At 30.5% G+C, this 18,253-nt stretch overlaps 7 protein-coding genes across 7 annotated transcripts; 5 read left to right on the forward strand and 2 right to left on the reverse strand.

The window, feature by feature from the left end:
- Positions 1 to 1,934: 1,934 nt before the first annotated feature.
- Tsp_08404 (conserved hypothetical protein) lies at positions 1,935 to 2,390 on the reverse strand. The gene is made up of 2 exons (XM_003375362.1): positions 2,171 to 2,390; positions 1,935 to 2,080 (listed from the first exon to the last, which is right to left on the reverse strand). The coding sequence occupies exons 1-2, from the start codon at positions 2,388 to 2,390 to the stop codon at positions 1,935 to 1,937; spliced, it is 366 nt and encodes a 121-aa protein (XP_003375410.1).
- A 2,728-nt stretch (positions 2,391 to 5,118) lies between these two features.
- Positions 5,119 to 6,908, forward strand: Tsp_08405 (conserved hypothetical protein). Its single transcript, XM_003375363.1, has 7 exons — positions 5,119 to 5,281; positions 5,376 to 5,482; positions 5,618 to 5,792; positions 5,856 to 6,050; positions 6,114 to 6,289; positions 6,366 to 6,518; positions 6,885 to 6,908. Exons 1-7 carry the CDS (start codon positions 5,119 to 5,121, stop codon positions 6,906 to 6,908), a joined length of 993 nt encoding a protein of 330 aa, XP_003375411.1.
- Positions 6,909 to 6,920: 12 nt separating this feature from the next.
- Positions 6,921 to 9,930, forward strand: Tsp_08406 (putative general transcription factor 3C polypeptide 3). Its single transcript, XM_003375364.1, is given in 12 exon segments — positions 6,921 to 6,971; positions 7,499 to 7,593; positions 7,659 to 7,797; positions 7,808 to 7,942; positions 8,014 to 8,235; positions 8,297 to 8,426; positions 8,501 to 8,664; positions 8,729 to 8,948; positions 9,008 to 9,148; positions 9,213 to 9,337; positions 9,412 to 9,702; positions 9,922 to 9,930. 12 exon segments carry the CDS (start codon positions 6,921 to 6,923, stop codon positions 9,928 to 9,930), a joined length of 1,722 nt encoding a protein of 573 aa, XP_003375412.1.
- A 627-nt stretch (positions 9,931 to 10,557) lies between these two features.
- Positions 10,558 to 10,872, forward strand: Tsp_08407 (putative TonB system transport protein ExbD). The gene is made up of 2 exons (XM_003375365.1): positions 10,558 to 10,606; positions 10,658 to 10,872. Exons 1-2 carry the CDS (start codon positions 10,558 to 10,560, stop codon positions 10,870 to 10,872), a joined length of 264 nt encoding a protein of 87 aa, XP_003375413.1.
- A 1,076-nt stretch (positions 10,873 to 11,948) lies between these two features.
- On the forward strand, positions 11,949 to 12,495 carry Tsp_08408 (glyco protein hormone beta-5). The gene is made up of 2 exons (XM_003375366.1): positions 11,949 to 12,046; positions 12,351 to 12,495. The coding sequence occupies exons 1-2, from the start codon at positions 11,949 to 11,951 to the stop codon at positions 12,493 to 12,495; spliced, it is 243 nt and encodes an 80-aa protein (XP_003375414.1).
- Positions 12,496 to 13,288: 793 nt separating this feature from the next.
- Tsp_08409 (conserved hypothetical protein) lies at positions 13,289 to 14,020 on the reverse strand. Its single transcript, XM_003375367.1, has 2 exons — positions 13,720 to 14,020; positions 13,289 to 13,659 (listed from the first exon to the last, which is right to left on the reverse strand). Exons 1-2 carry the CDS (start codon positions 14,018 to 14,020, stop codon positions 13,289 to 13,291), a joined length of 672 nt encoding a protein of 223 aa, XP_003375415.1.
- A 1,629-nt stretch (positions 14,021 to 15,649) lies between these two features.
- On the forward strand, positions 15,650 to 17,812 carry Tsp_08410 (conserved hypothetical protein). Its single transcript, XM_003375368.1, has 4 exons — positions 15,650 to 15,758; positions 15,882 to 15,985; positions 16,035 to 16,181; positions 17,765 to 17,812. Exons 1-4 carry the CDS (start codon positions 15,650 to 15,652, stop codon positions 17,810 to 17,812), a joined length of 408 nt encoding a protein of 135 aa, XP_003375416.1.
- The last annotated feature ends 441 nt before the right edge of the window (positions 17,813 to 18,253 follow it).

The raw sequence follows: 18,253 nt of genomic DNA on the forward strand, positions 1-18,253 counted from the left end.
GAATGACCGTTTCATTTTATCCTATCAGGGTGAAGAGCTGAGGGTGGTTGTGTGGCAGTGTAGAAAGCATCCTCACACTGATAAGATAAAATGATCCGGTGATTTCTCAAACTGAATGACCGTTCCATTTTATCCTACCAGGGTGCAGGGTCCAGGATGTGTAGAAAGCATCCTCACACTGAGAAGATAAAATGATCCGGTGATTTCTCAAACTGAATGACCGTTTCATTTTATCCTATCAGGGTGAAGAGCTGAGGGTGGTTGTGTGGCAGTGTAGAAAGCATCCTCACACTGATAAGATAAAATGGACCGGTGATTTCTCAAACTGAATGACCGTTCCACTTTATCCTACCAGGGTGAAGGGTCTAGGTGTGTAGAAAGCATCCTCACACTGAGAAGATGAAATGATCCGGTGATTTCTCAAACTGAATAACCGTTCCACTTCATCTTGCCAGGGTGAAGAGCTGAGGGTGGTTCTTCGTAGAGCAGTGTAGAAAGCATCCTCACACTGAGAAGATAAAATGATCCGGTGATTTCTCAAACTGAATGACCGTTCCATTTTATCTTACCAGGGTGAAGAGCTGAGGTTGGTACTGTGTGGCAGTGTAGAAAGCATCCCCACACTGAGAAGATAAAATGATCCGGTGATTTCTCAAACTGAATGACCGTTCCATTTTATCTTGCCAGGGTGAAGGGTCTAGGATGTGTAGAAAGCATCCCCACACTGAGAAGATAAAATGGACCGGTGATTTCTCAAACTGAATAACCGTTCCATTTCATCTTGGCAGGGTGAAGAGCTGAGGAGCACGCAGGTTTAATATGGACCAGTGATTCTTCGTACTCGGAACCACTAGGCTATATTAACCTGGATGTTACGTCGAGACTGGGGAGGAGTCCTCAGTCAGATAAGCTTAATATGGCCCGGTGATTTTCCAATAACAAAATGACCAAGTCACATTAAGCCTTCTGAGAGAGGACTGAGTTTTCTTCGAAAATGACCGTTTATATAGAAGTGGAAAACAATGAACGTGAATTGTATTGGTCCACTAGAACAATGGAAACTCGGGATATTCGAATTAAGGGTCACAAATAAATGGACATTATTGGACAATATTAGGTCATTGGCAATACCATAATAGCTAATTTGTGCACTGGGTTAGGTCAAGGGTCAACCCTCAGACTAAAAAAATTTTTTGTAAATGTCAATATCTGCATGCACTGTGTTTTTTTGGAATATATTTTTCATGAAAAAAACGGTGTGGAATATTAATTTAATTTTTAAATGTGCAAAACAAATCTATTATGGCATGTGTATTTCATAATTATTGCAATTCCTATGCAGTGACGTAATTGTACATTTTTACAGAACAAAAATATTGCAAAATTCGAAGTGCGGGTGAAGTAATCTCAACATAAAATTAAAAATTTTAATAAGTTTTTGAAGCATGTACATCGCCAATGGTTGCAGTTGCAACGAATACGTTTAAATTCATCTCTTGTAAAAAAATAATTCTCTTTTCGTTAAGGATTTTTGTATTATGGAAAGATGTTGGAATGTGAGAATAAATTAGTATGAAGATTGTTTTAATCCCGTGAGTTGCAACACTTTTTGCTTTTAATTCTTTCGTATAATAATCAATTCTTGGTGTTATACAGATACATTGCAATTTTCCTGAAATTGTCGTCATTTAGCCGCGTGTAAATTCTCATTTCTGCACAGTTGGGCAAATATTGCTTTTCTTCGATTTTTATGAAAGTTTAATTTTTTTGCTACCTGAAACTTTCTTTCACATTTGCATAACTTATTAGTTTGTTTTTATTGTTGTTGTTTTTGTTATTATTTATGTAAACGTACGATTTTTTACAACAGAACCCGCATATATATTTATTTCATTCTTATGCTACACATATTCACATGCACATACAGAAAAATATTATCTTTGAAGAATTAAATGCCTTGTTCTGCTGTCGATCATATTTTCAATAGGATCCCAAACACCATAAGCTTGCACCAACGCGTTTTGATTATTCACTGCTCCCATGTAATTTCTCTGGGCGTTTGCATATCCAAAATTGCTGTCTGAAATTGCAAGACGACGAACGGCTAAAATAACATTATTATTATTATTATTTAAAAAAATACAATCAAATGTTGTACTATCTTTCATACCACTTTCAACCATCTGTTCTACCATGGTGTTTAAAGCAGCATTACGTCCAATAGCACTGAATGCATTGTCAGTTGGATTTTGACCGTAGGAAGAATATTGACCAGGATTATACAACGGATTGGCAATTACAGGTCTCGGCATAAGCCGAGCATCAACATTAAAAACATAAAATAACACCATAACAAATATACATAGTTTATCAGTTCTGACTGCTCGCATCTGCAAATCTTTGGGTGTACTATTTTTCTACAGCAATATACTTTTATAGATAAATTTTGTGGGACAAGTCCAATTTATTTACTATTTCAGCAGAAAAAGTTTCCTTGTCTTCGTTGCTGTTATTCTTCATTACATTTGAAATATATCAGCTGTATATCGTGCACATTGCACCGGCTCATTTGCTATCCGGTCTTGTCGGCATGCCACAAGTTACTAATGACTGACTTCTTTGTCACTGTCACGTGTCCACAAATACGTGCAAATTTTTGTAAGCAATTCACATATTGTCAGCAATAAAAAGAAATATTTTCAAAAATACATTTCTAGTTAAAAACTGTTTGCATAGCAGATATTGAACTTAATTTTTTATTTTATTCTTTTAATATGCATATGTTCGGCAATCAATTCTGCAAAATCGTAATTAGAATCTATATTCTGTTGATTGAGTTGAGTATTTGCAAATGCACGACATCTGTCAAAATTTGTATGAGTAATTGTTATTATAATCAAAGGAATCTTTCTTATTAGGAAACAATTCTTAGCAAAATTTAACTTCAGCAACATTTGTAATTTATATATAGGTGTATATGAGTTGTCAAAAAATTTTCAATTTGCACGTGCAATCAGTATATTGTTTTAATTCAATATGTTCACCTCTTTGATAGGTGATAAGGAAGATTTATTGTTCATGAATGCGTTAATAATTTATGTATCACCCACAAAAGCTTGTTTGCTGCAACAATATTTCATGAAGTTGACCTCCTGATTTATGATAAAACCATATTTTAAAACTAGCTGGTTTTACAAATAAAATTTCCTTGATGATATTTATTTATATGGACTAATCGATTTTATGTTAACAATTCTAATTAGTAAAATTTTTTAAATTGGTCATTCCAAATTTTACAAATGCGAACTTTTTTCAAGTAATTGTGGTAGTACTATTTTAATTGAATTTCTTAAAATTGCATTATCATTATATTTTCATATATATATATATATATAATTAAAAATTAGTTTAAAGTTAATACAACTCAATAATTAATATATAATCTTATTTCTCATAAATGATAATCATCAGTAAAAAGATGTTTTACGTTTTATGTAATTTGATGTAATATTACACGTTTAGATTTAGCATATGAGTAATAGGTAAGAGAGGTAACTTTATACTACATATTTTGAAATGCTTTTAATATTAATGAATCTAATACACATTGCATTATTAAAGCAGTAGCTGTTTTCATTAAAAATAATTTTAATATCTAAAAAGCTAAAAATTTCAGGTTAAGGAAAAAGATTTTCTGGAAAAAGTTTTACGCAAGGCAATTAAAGTTAGCTGGATGATATTTGCCCAAACGTAGCTAATATGTGCATAACCTAATTTCATCACTGTCAGCTAACATTTGATTATCTCAGCAGGGGTTATGGTGCTCGCCTATTTTTTTTATATTCCTTTAGTTATTACTATCAGCATTTGAGGCCAGGATATGTCAATCAGTTTCTTTGTATTAAAGCCGCATGATTCAGATAACCGATTGTTGACCCAATCACATGACTGTGTAATGACATATTATTTTTCTTACTTCTTTAATGGACGTAAAGGTCAGCTTCAGTCTGATTAAAGACAATGTAAAGATTTGAACTGAATATAATAATCTTTTCATCATGAATGATGCGTCTTTTTATCATCGGTTTTTCATCTTCTTGATAACCTGGCTTGTTTACTACACCTTACAAATACACTTAATACACAATAATAGTAAAATTTTTTTTTTAATTTGCTTGAATTTCAATTTTCTGTAAATTACACTGCATTATGTCCAAAGTCCAATAATAAAGCATAGATAAAATGTTACAAAAACTAACAGTTTATTTTATTATGCAATAAATTTGCAGCAACTGTTAAATAAACTGTTTATTAGTTTTGATTGACCGTCTTGACGGAAAAGTTCTAAGCATTTGCTTGAATCTAAATAACCCTGCATTGCATCAGAAATCAGTCTTACTGGTACAGTGAATGCTATTTTTTGAAACAAATGCAAAAACAATGTTCGATTTAATTTAAGCAGTTTTTGTGAATAGTTGAATCTACATATAAAGCATAATTATGAACATTATTGTATATCGTAATGATGCGTGAGTGAAAATGCAACCAGTATTATTAAATTGCCAAAGTTTTGTTACAAAATATCTCAACATTAACATAAATTAACATTTTAAGAGGAATGACTTTCTCTCTTGCAAACATTTGAAGTTTAATGTATGATTTCAAAATTATTCAAAATTTTTTCAGTTATAGCAAAACATTTGTTTAAATTTTAAATGAACTGAAATACGTTGTTTGCGCATAAAGTAGTAAGGTTTGTGCTTTCAAATATTAATTATCGGAATTTATCAATGTTCTGCCTTTATTTGATGCATGTTATATAACTTAAAACAAAATTTTTAAAGATACTTCAACATGAAACAACTCTGAGAACATTTCTCCATCAGAAAAGCTCCATAAGAAATATTGCGTACTGTACTTGAATTAAATAATAGCATTACTACTTGAAAATTATAATTCTACCGAAGTATAAAAAAATAAATTCTTGATATAAAATTAGCTTCATTACTTCTGTTCCAATGTATTTAATATTATTCTAATTCAGATAATATAAATAAATATAAATTTTCAATCGTTGGTGAAACAATGCAGAATACAGAGTGTTCCAATGAAGATACGATGGACGCCTTTGATGAGGAAGATTATTTAGAATTTCTGAGTACTGAAACTTCAGATATGGTTTCAGATTTAATTAATGAATATAGTCGGGTAAAAGTATCTGACAATAGTGCAGAAAGAATGTCGGATATTGATGAGGACGTTAACGACACAAGCAGCGAAGGTAACTTTTTAGTTTTATGAAAAAGAATTTTGTATAAATAAAACATAATTATCTTGAAGCATTAAAGTATGTTTTAATAGTTTATTTTTTTGAGATGATGTAACTCCTGATGATGATTCAGATGAAGATTACATGTCAGAAACTGCATATCAATCAAAAAGGCGCAAAAAGAAGAAAACTGTTCGTCGCAGAAAATTAAAAGTTAGTATTTTTATAAGATTCTGTAAAGATGTATAAAATGTTGCTCTCTGAGTTTTATACGTACAAAAGTTCTTTTCATTTATATGTTACTTCATGTATTTCCAGTGTGATTTATCTGTTTATGATTGAATTTAGAATACCAGAGGGAAAAAGACATCGAAATCAACAACAGTTCAACAGCCGAAAGCAAAATACTATAGGCGGCATCTTCCTGAACAATTGCAGTCTATTTTGGGTCATGCTTCTCTTTGTTTTGCAAACGGAGAGGTTAAAAAAGCTATAACTCTTTGCAAAGATGTGATTCGAGAAAGTGAATAATAAAAATTTAATTTTTATAAACAATTGTATGGAATTTGAATTGAGCATAATTTAGGACCTAAGCTGCACGATGCTTATGAATTGCTATCTGTTTTTTATGGCGATCTTGGGAACCGCACGAAGTGTTTTCATCATGCAATGGCTGCTGCTATGTTGAATAGGGCAACTGATGCTTCTCGGTGGAAAGAATTAGCCGAAACTGCTACTGATCTTGGATTTTATTCTCAGGCTGTACTTTGTCTTAAAAATGGTAAATGGATTTGTTATCAAATGAAAGAAAATTTTAAATTGATTTGACATTTTGTTTGCGTAGCTATAAATTTGGAACCAATGAATTGGGCATTGTACGATGCGAAGAACAAAGTACATGCTTTATTGCAAGAACCGAGAAAAGTTTTGGAAACTGAATTAGCTGCTGTAAAAGGGATGCTAAATTCCGAAGAAATGACATACGATCACTATTTGCAGTATACGGAAAGCATTTATAGGGTTGTTAATTCGAATCTTCTATGGATGGCAGTCAATATTATTTAATTTTAAATAATATTTTCTAATTTCTTTTTAGAAATGTAAAGCAGAAAATGATCAGAAAGGAGCTCAATTATGTTTGAAGTATTATCTCCTCAGGTTGAAATCTGCCGGCAAAATTTGCTACGAGAAGCTGAACAATTACATTGTAATGTTGATAGCTGCAAAGGAATTTGAAAATATAATAAACGTAAGATTTTGTTTTGCTAGTTTTTAAATTCTCAAGTATTTTAATTGTGTATTCTTTTATAATTGGTGAATATTAGCCTTTTTGAGTACATGTTTGAATAGCAGCTATTTTTATAGTTAAAATTGTTACTTTATACTATTTTTCACTTTTATTTAATATGAAATATATTATCCTTGAAGAATAGTGTGATGTGCTTTTAATTTCATGATAAAATCTGTTGGATCGAATTGTCCGTATGCTCTGAGTAGAGATGTCGCTTCTGGATGGAGCAGCAACTGATTTGGAAATTGCGGATTTGTATGAAACATGTGCTGCAAACCTAAAACAAAAAAAAGAACAAATATATAATCAGTTTTTCATTTGGAGGATAGGAAAGCTCACCGTTCATAGACACTGTTTGCAATGAGGCTTCATATGCGGGATTGTGCATCGAAGCAGGCAAAACGTTCGTGGGTAAGACAAATGAAGGGAATGTGGGGTTGATCTGGTAATAATCTGCCGACATTAATTGACGTATTCTTCGAATTGGAGTTGCTAAAATGTTGAATTGAACAAAACTTATTCTTTTGCATTATTCATTGTTCATTCATTCACCTTACCCAAGCATGGATATGTGTACAGAAACAATATGCTGAAGAAAAAATGTAGTAACATTGAAGAAGGCAGCGTTTGGAAAATTGCAAAATGTTTGTTAGCATAATGCACTTTTCTATACATATATTATTTCTTAGACTGGTAAATAGGCATTGTTGTTAAATTGGTTGACAGTTATTCATTTATCAGATTTGCAAAGCTACTTTTGAGATGAAATTTGAAAATACATTTTGACATGATATGTTGAAACGTTACAATTTTGCTGACTAAATTCAAGGATAAATAAATTTATGAATTTTTAATGAAAATAATAAATAAATATATATATATATATTTCGTTGATGATTTATTAAATTAAATTCATATAGTTTGTTTTTTATTCAAAGGCAGTGCATGAATTTAGTCCTTTGAAAATGTTTCTACGGAAATGCGAAGTGAAAAATTTCGAAATTGGTAAAGTGAAATCGATAACAGTTGACAGGTTTGTAGAAGATGGGATTTTGAACAGGCTTAAAAATTTTATTTAATTTTTGTATTTCATTATAGAGTTGACATCCCTGATGACTTTTCCCCTGAAATACTCGCCAGAGTAATTTTGGCCTGGCTGAATCTCAAACATTACAACAATGCTTTGGTTGAACTTAACAATAATATTTTGAGTGGTTTTTATTCATCTGAAAATGTTGTTTTTCCAGGTTTTCCTCCAGTGCTTGGAAGATCATTATCCTATGTCGATGAAATACCGCGATGCTTACCTGCTTGTAATGGACACGTATTTTTTTGTGCATCATTACTCGCAAGCTGTAGAAATTGCCGAACGTTTAGTTCAAGTTTGTGGTCCAGTATGCGAAACAAACAGCACATACGCGTGGCAATTTTAATAATTTCATTTTCCTTTCAGGATGATGTAGAAGTTCAGTTGAAATATGCTGATTTTTTGATAGCGATCAATGAAACAAACCAAGCTTTAGAAATTTACGAGCGTACAATGGAAAAGCAACCGACACAGCCTTTGGCTAGGCTCAAATTGGCCACGTTGCTGCAAAAGCTTGGCCGAGTGGAAGAAGCTATGGAAGTGTTGGAATTGTTCGACAAGAGAGGCGTGGATGAGCTGGGTGCTTTGGTAATTTAAAAATTTTTCCATTGTCGGCATTTATGTATGTATTAATTTGATATTTATTTAGGATGCAGAGTTGCTTTATGAACAGTGTCAAATTTTGGGAAGAAAGCAGCTCTGGTCACAATATTTCATTTCCGGTAAACATCTCATGGCCATGTATTTCAAAGAGATACAAAGTCAGAAATGTTTCGCGCGTATGCATAATCAATTTATTGTTTGCTGATAAGCTTATTTGTTTGTCATGAAATGTACAACTGTGCTTGTTTAGAAATACGCAATTCGTATATATCTCGTTCGGCAAATTTTCGCACGTGTGTACTGAATACAGTTGCTAATTCACCATTGAAGAAATTAGTTAATCGAGTTCCTGAGGTGGGAAAGTTTGCAAAAAAATTAATAACTGGAAAACAACTTTGGGGTGTATTCGACAAGGTAAGCTGTTTTGAATGGAGCGAGTGTTTTTTTTTTTGGTTTCCATATTATGTGCAATTTCCAGCTTTGTGATATTTGCATTGAAAATGAACAGTATGAGGAATTGTTGCATTTGACTGCATTTGCCTCGCAAAGCATGATGTTGCTCAAAGCTGGTTACTTGAAAAAAATTGATAGCCGGCTTTTATTGGCTGCTGTGCAGTGTCGAAATGTTAATGTAATATGGAATGTATTTCGTTATTGTGTGGCAGTTGTTGATGAAAATTATTATTGGAATCTTCTTGGTATTTTTTTAATTGTATATATTAAATAATTGATTAATTTTATTTTGTACAATGTGCAGGTATGATTTTTACTATGACGCAGGATGTGTGCTCTAATCGATACATTTTGCGTCAGATTGCTTTATCCCCAGATTGTGTACCCTTAGCTTGGATAAACGGCAACAATTCATTAGTAGCTGGCTCGCATCAGCATGCATTAGGTATAAAGTAAAAGGCAATTTATTTTCAACTGCTGACTAATAGTATTTATTTTCTTTTTATTAGTGGAGTATTTTTACGTTCAACTTTCTCATCCAGACATTCCGTTGATTAATTTACTCGAGGGTCTTTCACTGCTTCATATGGGTAGTCGTCGGTTGATGTTACGTGCCCAAGATTGTTCAATTCAAGTAAGTTTATTATAAAAAAATTATTCTCTTTTTATTTTCACCATTATTAGCATTAACTGTATTCTGAATTCTAGGCTTTAGCTGTACTTTCAAGATATAAATGCTTGCGTGGAGATTGTCAAGAAGTTTATTATAATTTCGGTCGTGCCATGCAACAGCTGGGCATAATTCACCTGGCTATTTGTTATTACCGCAAAGTTTTGCAAATGGAACCAGAAGTGAAAATGACCAACAATACAAATGAAGGGGAATACTTTTTGTCGAATCCATTTGATCTGAGACCTCTGGCAGCTTTCAACTTGTCCGTAATTTACTTCCAAAGTGGAAATGAAATGGCCGCTTTATCGCTTTACAATAAATATCTAGTCATTTAATTTGAATTTATAGAATTTTTTCTTCACATATGCATGCTCACTTGTGAAAATATGAACGAAGATGAAGAAATTATTTTTCTCCACTAACTTGTACAATGTATAAAAGGACTTTTACAGAGGATGTTTCAATTGCAATTTACGATGATCGCGTTCAAGTTTTCAATGTTGTTTTATATGGCAAGAAATAAAAATAAAATTTGATTATTTTAGCAAAATTGATATTTTTTGCATGCATGTGTTAAAGCAACGATTACTGATGTGAAGTTTTATGCAAAAATGGCATTGTTTAATTAAGAGGCAACTTATTTTTCAGCTGTTCGTATAAAAATAAAGTAAATTCTCTTTTTACATTGAATGAGCAGTAAATACTGCTGAAAAATATATAAGTGTTCAAAAATTTTCATAAAGTAAAATAACAAACGGAATTAATTATGTTGCAAAATATACTGAGAAAATAAAATTATACAGTATGAAATTGAATTGATGATGAATTTAATCATTTGATTTGTAACTTCATGAAGAACAATAACTGGATTTTTTCAATAATTTACTTGTTTGTTTTCTGTTCTTGTGATGTGCAGTATAATTATTAATCAATGTTTTGAATGTTGATTAGTGGTTTTAAATCTTCAATCAGACAGGTAAATTGAAAAATTAATCGTTCCAGCCAGAAATGAAGAACCTGTTGTGGTAACTTTGAGTCTGGTAATTTTCAAAATGATCTTATCTTTATGATTTATTTGTAAACTGTTTTAATACATTTAAATTTCGATTAAATACTCCTGAAATAAATGGAAAAATTTTGGTCTGCTGAAATTGAAGAAATTTGTTGAAAACGTTGCAATCATGCGAACACTTTCTATCCTGTTCTTATTGCTGTTCATCACGGTGGAAGGTAGAATTTGATTTCATTTTATTTTACCAAATATTTGCATTAAATATTTAGCTTTCCCCCGAACAAAGCGCCAGATGCCATTCGAAGGAATTGGACCTGAGATACCTCCTCCCCCTCCCCCACCAAATGAAGGATTCAATAATCCTCAAATGCAATTTGGAGGCGGTCCAGGTCCTGTGATACCGAATCAGTTCAACGAGGGTTTTCAGCAACCATTTGTGAATCCTAATTTCGACAATCCTGTGATTGGAGGTGGTCTGATATAGCAATTGCCGATTCAATTTCTATCTACACTTGCATTTAAAAACCCTGTGTGAAGCAAATTTCCATTAATACTGTAAAATGGATTTTTAAAATCAATGCAATTTTCATTTGTACTGTGGAAATTTTTTCAGTAAAATTGACCGATGAATAAACTTTTAAACTGTAAATAAAAAATAGCTGCTTTACAATTTGTGTTTCTTGTGACAATTCTACAGTAAGCAACTTTTCAAGTGTTGTATTATTTTTGTAAATCAGCAGCTTGTTCCAAAGTTTCAACAAATGTGCGGAAATTAATTGCATGAATTTCTATCGTTAAATGAATAGAATTTATTGATGTTTTACGTTTGCATTTTTATTATAACTGAATTAACTTTACATGTTTCAAAATTATTCCAATTTGTGCTGCAAAAGATACATTATAAAAGGCAACCCAAAAAAATAGATGAAATCAATGAATGAATGAATAAGTTAATGTAACATATTGTTTCATGATTTGCGTAACTTTATTCGTATTTATTTAATACTTGAGTGAATTTTAATTTTCTTTCATTACAGTATACTTTTATAAATCAGTATTTTAAGTATTGAAGAGAAAGAAGTAAATTTGAAGTGGTTTTATAAAACGCTCAGACGAAGTTCCATAATAGACTGATGTAACACAGTTTATATTTTGCATAAATGAATTTTGGTTGGTTTTTTCTGTTATTATGAACACTTTTCATCATTGCGTAGTGCTGCTACAAACGGTTACCAAAAGATGTATTTTAATCAATGTGCCACTGCGAAAATCATCGACTCCATCAATTATATCGTTGAAGAAATTAACTGCCGGCCTGTTTTTAATCGACATTTTTATTATGAAATATTATTTATAAAAGCGAAGCAAAATTTTTCATAGAACTGGCTCTTTTTCAATCAGCATAATGTCCCTTCTCATCTGCATGCTAGTGATATCATTAATTGTTAATGTCACAGGTAAAATTATTTTTTTAAATAATTAATTTTTAAAAAGGTGAATTATTTCTTAGCTTCTCCACGTCATAAACGTCAAATTATTGATACAGCAGCCATTGATACGATGCCATTAGCTGGCGACGCTGCCGTTGTTGTGGAAGATACTGTCGTCGAAGATCCACCTGTTATTCCCGCATATGGAATGATTCAACAGCCACTTAGGTAAGATACATTGAAAGCAATTTTACATCTACAATTGCTAAGATGTTTTTCATTTTAGAATGATATAGGATAACTATGCAGTTTCTTTTTGCAAAAAATAAATTTTATACGTACAATGGGTATTTCAAGGTAGAATTCGGTGCAATTATTTTAATAGAAAAAGTTTTAATCTTTCTTTAATTATAAAAGCATATATTGATGATGTTTGGAGGAAATTTTCTTAGCTGATTATTTTTCATTTTAATATATGAAAAAGTTACAATTTCAATTAAAGGTGAATTTATATTAATAATATTTCGTGAAGTCACAATGATCGAATAAAGCTTTTTCAGTTGACGCTTTTCTTAACTGAATTTGAACAAGATATTTTGAAATATTGCCCACAGTCAACAAATATTGAACATGTAATACATTTGCATATGATTTGCAATTTTAATTTTGATGCATAAGTACAGTTTTGATCAGAATAAGCTGAATTAGACTTCTTAATAAAATACGATTTTTTATTTCATCATCACATAACTATGATAACAAATGACATTTTTATTAAAATGAAAATTAACTAGTCATAAATTGAAAAAATATGAGTAATATTGTTTACCCTTCAAAATTTCACATCCTTTTCGCATTTTTTTCATTTTTATAAATTATACATATTTGTTTTTAAAATTTTGAAATGCAAATGCATCTCAATTTCTAAAGCTGAAAGTTTCTTATTCATATTTATGCTATTTTGTTAGAAATGTTGAAAATAAAATGCCTTTCAGAACTTTTATTAATAATTTACAGTAAAATTAATCACTGCACATGAGATTATTATTTTCTGTTATCGATCGTGTTTGCTTATATTCGTATTACGTCAAATAATATGTTCATCAGTTATTAAAGCACTGTGAAGCTTTATTGTTTTGCTTGAAATGAAAAGCAAATCATATATATGTTAGAATAATATTTTCGTCTTACTTTTAAATGTATTATTTCATTAGTGCTTTAAAAATTAGCATCATTTTTTGTGAATATGTTTGTTATCAAGTAGAATTAACATTTTAAAACTTGTGAGAATTATATTTTTAAAATATAAATAACAGTTTATTATATATTTATATTTATACTGCCAATGTAACATTTATGGAATAAATAAAATCTGCAGATGAAGATGAAAATCGATGACTATTATCATCCTTGCCAGTTATTAGCTACAGGAAAAAAGAATTATAATTCGAAATATTCGACATTTGTAATTTAACATTTCTTACTTGGAACCCAGCACTGACCATGCTTACAGCCGCTATATACACCTCCAGAGCATTCCAAATTTGAATAACACGTATCGGCAGTTTTGACTCCTTTAACACAAGCATTCATTAAGCAAATGAAATCATTATCACAAGCGTAATGGTCGACGCATTGTTTTCCTTTTGGTCGCTGAAAGCCTTGTGGACTTGGTGCACCCATTGGCATCATTGGCATTGAAGTCATCGGATGCATCATAGGCATTTGTGGCATCCAATACTGATTCATGTAATTAGGAAAGCCCCATCCATAATTTGAAGGATAACCGGAATACATTGGCCTGGGATAATAGCCAACCATATCTACCTGTATATCGGGCACTGGAATTGACTGCATAGATTAAATAACGGATAAAAGTCGTTTATTCAATTATCACTAACTTATAATCATCCAACATTCTTCATATTTGCAGCCGAATATACCATAACCACAGTCGTCGTTCATTGTACATTTCCGCCCAGTTTTTGTGGCCGGGTAACATCTGGATTCATAGCACAGTGCACCGGGAAGCATGCAACTGTAGTGATCAACACAGGTTTGAGGATTTTCATTTTCAACAGCTAATTTTGAATGTAAATTAGAAATTAAATTGAAAATTAAAAAGCAATTCCTACTTTGAAAAATGCTATTCAGAAATAAAAGTTGAAGATATAAAATGCTGTTTGCATATTTTATATTCATTATTTTATGAAAGATAAAAACTGATGCGCGTTTGAAATCAGTCTATAAGAAACTACAACGTCATGGTAATTGTAAATTGAATCTGTGAAAACGAATCGACAGTTTGTTTTGACGTTCAGATTTTAGCAGATTTAATTTCAAATTCAGCTTGGCCGTTATGTAATAATAAACAATACAGGGATAGTAGCTGAATAAATACAGGCAGTTTAAATTTTCGACCACAGATAGTGTTTCATATTGTGTATTGAAATTTAAATGCAGTTCTATTGCAATTGTTTAAAAAAAAACTTCAAACAGATTTTCTTTTGCATTCAGAACTACTTTTTTATAAAGTAATTTGAATGAAAATTTTGCATATATTTAAAAAATCAATTATTATTTTATAATCGCTTTGTAGAATGATGTTTTATCAATAAAATAAAATTTTACCGATTGAAAAATCATTTCTTATTTAATATTTAAAGTAAAATTTAATCAAACAATTTCAAAACGTTCAATTTATCAATTGAAAGTTTAATTTTAATAAAACTTGATTTTTTAAGTCTTACTGTATTAATTGCAAGATGAATATTTTAGTTTGAAATGAAATATGGTAAAACGGTTCTAAATGGAAAAGAAAATGAATTAGTAACTAACAAGGTAAGTTCATATTTGTTAGTATATTCAGTATGTATCAAAGCTTAAAATTTTGATATGTGTTTATTTAACTTTATTTGAGTTTTTACGAAAATTAAAAAATGTAATTATATGTTTCATTAATATTATTTAAATTTTCTTGTTTGATTGCATCATTTTATATTATTATTGAAATTGAAATATTTTTTGGTTGCTTTGTGCAATTTTTTTGATAATTTTAATGCATTTTCATATGTGGTGTATGAAATAAAATTAAGAAAAACTAACATTTCATCAACATAAATTGCGTTAAATATCACTGACATATGTAAACGTAGAGGTTATTTGAATTGCTATTATTGTGAATAAGGTAATGCACGTTATGATAGAGATGTTCAATTATTGATTTTATTCGAAAGTTGTTTACATTTGTAACGTTGAGCTTTTGGTTATTAGCTGTGAGTGTTGTGTTTTAATTGCATTTTTCGTAAAACAAATTTTCAACATGTTTGGTCAAACATATTAAAACAGCATCGGAAGAATATTTTTTTATATAATTCGAATTTTTTTGTTGATTGGCTATTTATTCCATTGTCAGGCTTTGAATTTGACGTAATCCAGACACGACACCCTAGATAACGTTCAAGTTAGCAGTCAACTGATAATTAATTGTATAAAATGAGATTTAGTCAGTGTACAATAATAATAATAATAATTCTTGATGAGCTTCAGTGAATTTTTCTGCTGTTATTTGTATTTCATTTTACAGTAACGTTTCAGTAATAATAATACATTTTTTTGAATAATTTTTATCTTTGCTTGGTTGATTTGAGAACGCTCCGATAATGATGAGCATGTTTGAAATGAATGATTACTTTTGTTTCATCTCATCATCTTGGTTTGTCTAGTTTGCATGTGCTAAATGAATATGCGTGACCTTTGCTTGTCATTTTTGAGAAGAAGACGACAATTCGTGTATGTGTGTTTGTAAAACTTGAAGGTCACAGTTTTAATATGTTGACGGCAAGTTTCGTTTGTCTAAAAGCCGGATCAGCTCTAGTTGATAAGCGGAAATTGACGTTGAAACTTTTCATTTTCAAAATTCCCCAAACAAGATCAAACAGTAAATCAATTTGCATTTGCATAATTTAACTTCAGTATGCTGACCGTTGAAGCATAGAAATTGAGAAAAACAAAAGAGCTGCTTATTTATCATTATTATTATATATATTGGCTCATGTTTTAGCATTTTTCGAGTGCCGCCCTGTGCCAATTTTGTGTCAGTTCTACATCGGCATTGTTGCACACGGTCATGTCAAGCAAGATGTGCATTTTCCTGTAGAAAGTAAGGTAATTATTAAAAAAATAAATAATTAATATTTTTAAATGTTATGAATAGTTAGTTGGTGGTTCAGTTCATAAAGAAAAGTCACTAATTGGATTATTGATCGTCGCTCGATTTGCGCTATTCACACTGGCTAGACGTGCAAAGTTCCATGTCAGATATTTGTCGACGTCGACGAACTGCAATTTTCAAGATGGAAAAGTAAGTTGTTATGAATTTAATCAAATTTTTTTTAAATATGCATGCATATTTCTTAAAAAGTAATATGTGGTGAAACATGCGTGTGAATTTCCTTTCTGAAATTTCATATCATTACGTGAGTATATTCGATACATTTTCATAATTTGCCTGTTGCAGATCAATTTTCCCCAATTTCTTTCATGGCTCATTTTAATGCTTCTGTTTTATATGCGTTCTTTCAAACGTGACAAATTTTTTTGCACCTATAATGAGAAAGTTATTAAACAGGAAAATTTGTGTTGCGCTTGGTTGTTCGAATTCAAATTATTTCAAATGTTCAAATTGAACTGTTTGAAATATTGAACTTCTTTTCTTTAATTTATTGCAGAGAAATGATGTGAAATACGCCATGTTTTTTCACAACAGTTTCGTTACAGTTTTCAAAGTTTGCATAAATGAAATTTAGGTCATTAACCAAATTTTCTTTTGAACTTTTCCAATGTTCATCTTGTAGTAGCTTTGATTTGTTTTATTTTTTGCAATATCATAAATGTTAGAGAAAGTTATTTGTTTAATTTAAAATTTTTAAATACATATTTTGATATTCAGATTTAATAGTTGTTTGTTTTGGCTTTTTCAAAGTTTTATTTTCCATTGATTTTGTTGCACTTCACTGTTTCTGGAGGAAAATGAATAGGTGGACAGATTTTTTAAATCTAATTTTAGAATAGAATAAATTTTCACTAACTCAATTGTACTATTCGAAGAGAATAATAATTATAATTGATGCTGATTTGAAAAGAAAAGAATGAAATGAAAGTGACGTTTCTGCTAATTGTATAAACAGTTATGCATATATATACATGTGCGTATATCTTTCAATATACCGAATATGTAAATAGGTATGTTTACCATATTAACGCAATTGAACTAAATTAGAATGTCACAACTGTCTTTTGTATAAGCAGCTGACGTCAATTTGTTGCTTTAAGCTTATCTCATGTGTCGTATTGGTGTAAATTTTAAATTTTATTTGTTATTACATGTGAATTTCTTGTTTTTAAAGTAATTTCATTGTATAGCAGTTTAATAAACTGATAGGTTATGGATGAAATTTCCACTTGCATTGTGCGAATGAATTTTAATTTCAATATTTTTCTATTTTTAATGGTTATCAATAAGTATAGGATGCATTCGATTGAACTGTATGCATATTGTTTTTTCATCTTCCATTTTCTGTTATTTCATTTAACGCAAATAAGAATTTGAGCTAATGAAATTGGTTATTCACTTTTTTAAATTAAAGCTATTCTTTTTTAGTACCTGTGTTTTCCATTTGAATATAAGAATAGAATAGAAGCATAGCCAATTCTGCGTAAGATACTTTTTTCCATACAATAAAATCTCTTTCTGATAGGCGCACGAATAATCTAAAAATAAGTTGAAAAAAAAGAAAAATATATTAATAATAATGTCACAAAAAATAATTATATTCAATTGTGATATATTTTAATAAGGAAGTTGAGCATGTTGAAATTTTGAAAGTTTGTAGGCGCGTGCTTGTTCTCTTTGCTTTATTATAAATTTTTTAAATTTTTTCTAAGACTAACAGGAAGAAGACGACAACAAAATTTGTGCTATTAATAAGCTAATTTAAGACGTAATCGTCGTTCGCGTGATTTTTGTTTTCACATTTTACACGAACGTGTTCTCTCATCAGAATGACAACAGATTTAACAATTCGGTTTGTTTGTTTGTTTGTTTTTTTATTTTAATGAAATTAAATTGTTCATTCTTATGAGGGAAGCAAGAGAGAAGTTTTTGAATTTTCCAAATTCGACCCTTCATCCTTTTTGTACTTTTTCATTCATTGCGTGTGATCTATTTTTAATTTCAAATTTGTATATTGTTTCACTGAAGGAAAATTTAATTTATTCAATTTTTCAGAAAAATTTTTCCCAAATTTTGTGTCACAATCACAGATTTGTAATATATTGAGAAGATCTGCTCAATATTCAAGGATTTTTATTTTGATGGCAGAAAGGAGGGAGGGAAGAGGTGGGGGGGGGGAGTGTAAAATGTTTAAATTAATT

The sequence above is a fragment of the Trichinella spiralis genome (genome assembly GCF_000181795.1).
Source record: "Trichinella spiralis strain ISS 195 chromosome Unknown Scfld5, whole genome shotgun sequence".
Taxonomy (NCBI): domain Eukaryota; kingdom Metazoa; phylum Nematoda; class Enoplea; order Trichinellida; family Trichinellidae; genus Trichinella; species Trichinella spiralis.

Bases quoted from the DNA above. Each gene is read 5' to 3' on its own strand.
- Tsp_08408 (XM_003375366.1), top strand. From the start codon at position 11,949: ATGCCATTAGCTGGCGACGCTGCCGTTGTTGTGGAAGATACTGTCGTC. The intron at 12,047-12,350 runs GTAAGATACATT...TATTTCGTGAAG, and splicing joins ATGATTCAACAGCCACTTAG to TCACAATGATCGAATAAAGC.
- Tsp_08410 (XM_003375368.1), top strand. From the start codon at position 15,650: ATGTTGACGGCAAGTTTCGTTTGTCTAAAAGCCGGATCAGCTCTAGTT. The intron at 15,986-16,034 runs GTAATTATTAAA...TGTTATGAATAG, and splicing joins ATTTTCCTGTAGAAAGTAAG to TTAGTTGGTGGTTCAGTTCA. The intron at 16,182-17,764 runs GTAAGTTGTTAT...ATTTTTTCTAAG, and splicing joins GCAATTTTCAAGATGGAAAA to ACTAACAGGAAGAAGACGAC.
- Tsp_08406 (XM_003375364.1), top strand. From the start codon at position 6,921: ATGAGGCTTCATATGCGGGATTGTGCATCGAAGCAGGCAAAACGTTCG. The intron at 8,236-8,296 runs GTAATTTAAAAA...ATATTTATTTAG, and splicing joins TGGATGAGCTGGGTGCTTTG to GATGCAGAGTTGCTTTATGA. The intron at 9,338-9,411 runs GTAAGTTTATTA...TCTGAATTCTAG, and splicing joins CCCAAGATTGTTCAATTCAA to GCTTTAGCTGTACTTTCAAG.
- Tsp_08407 (XM_003375365.1), top strand. From the start codon at position 10,558: ATGCGAACACTTTCTATCCTGTTCTTATTGCTGTTCATCACGGTGGAA. The intron at 10,607-10,657 runs GTAGAATTTGAT...TTAAATATTTAG, and splicing joins GCTGTTCATCACGGTGGAAG to CTTTCCCCCGAACAAAGCGC.
- Tsp_08404 (XM_003375362.1), bottom strand. From the start codon at position 2,390: ATGCGAGCAGTCAGAACTGATAAACTATGTATATTTGTTATGGTGTTA. The intron at 2,081-2,170 runs GTATGAAAGATA...TTGCAATTTCAG, and splicing joins AGAACAGATGGTTGAAAGTG to ACAGCAATTTTGGATATGCA.
- Tsp_08405 (XM_003375363.1), top strand. From the start codon at position 5,119: ATGGACGCCTTTGATGAGGAAGATTATTTAGAATTTCTGAGTACTGAA. The intron at 5,282-5,375 runs GTAACTTTTTAG...TATTTTTTTGAG, and splicing joins TAACGACACAAGCAGCGAAG to ATGATGTAACTCCTGATGAT. The intron at 5,483-5,617 runs GTTAGTATTTTT...GATTGAATTTAG, and splicing joins TTCGTCGCAGAAAATTAAAA to AATACCAGAGGGAAAAAGAC.
- Tsp_08409 (XM_003375367.1), bottom strand. From the start codon at position 14,020: ATGAATATAAAATATGCAAACAGCATTTTATATCTTCAACTTTTATTT. The intron at 13,660-13,719 runs GTTAGTGATAAT...AGTCAATTCCAG, and splicing joins AGAATGTTGGATGATTATAA to TGCCCGATATACAGGTAGAT.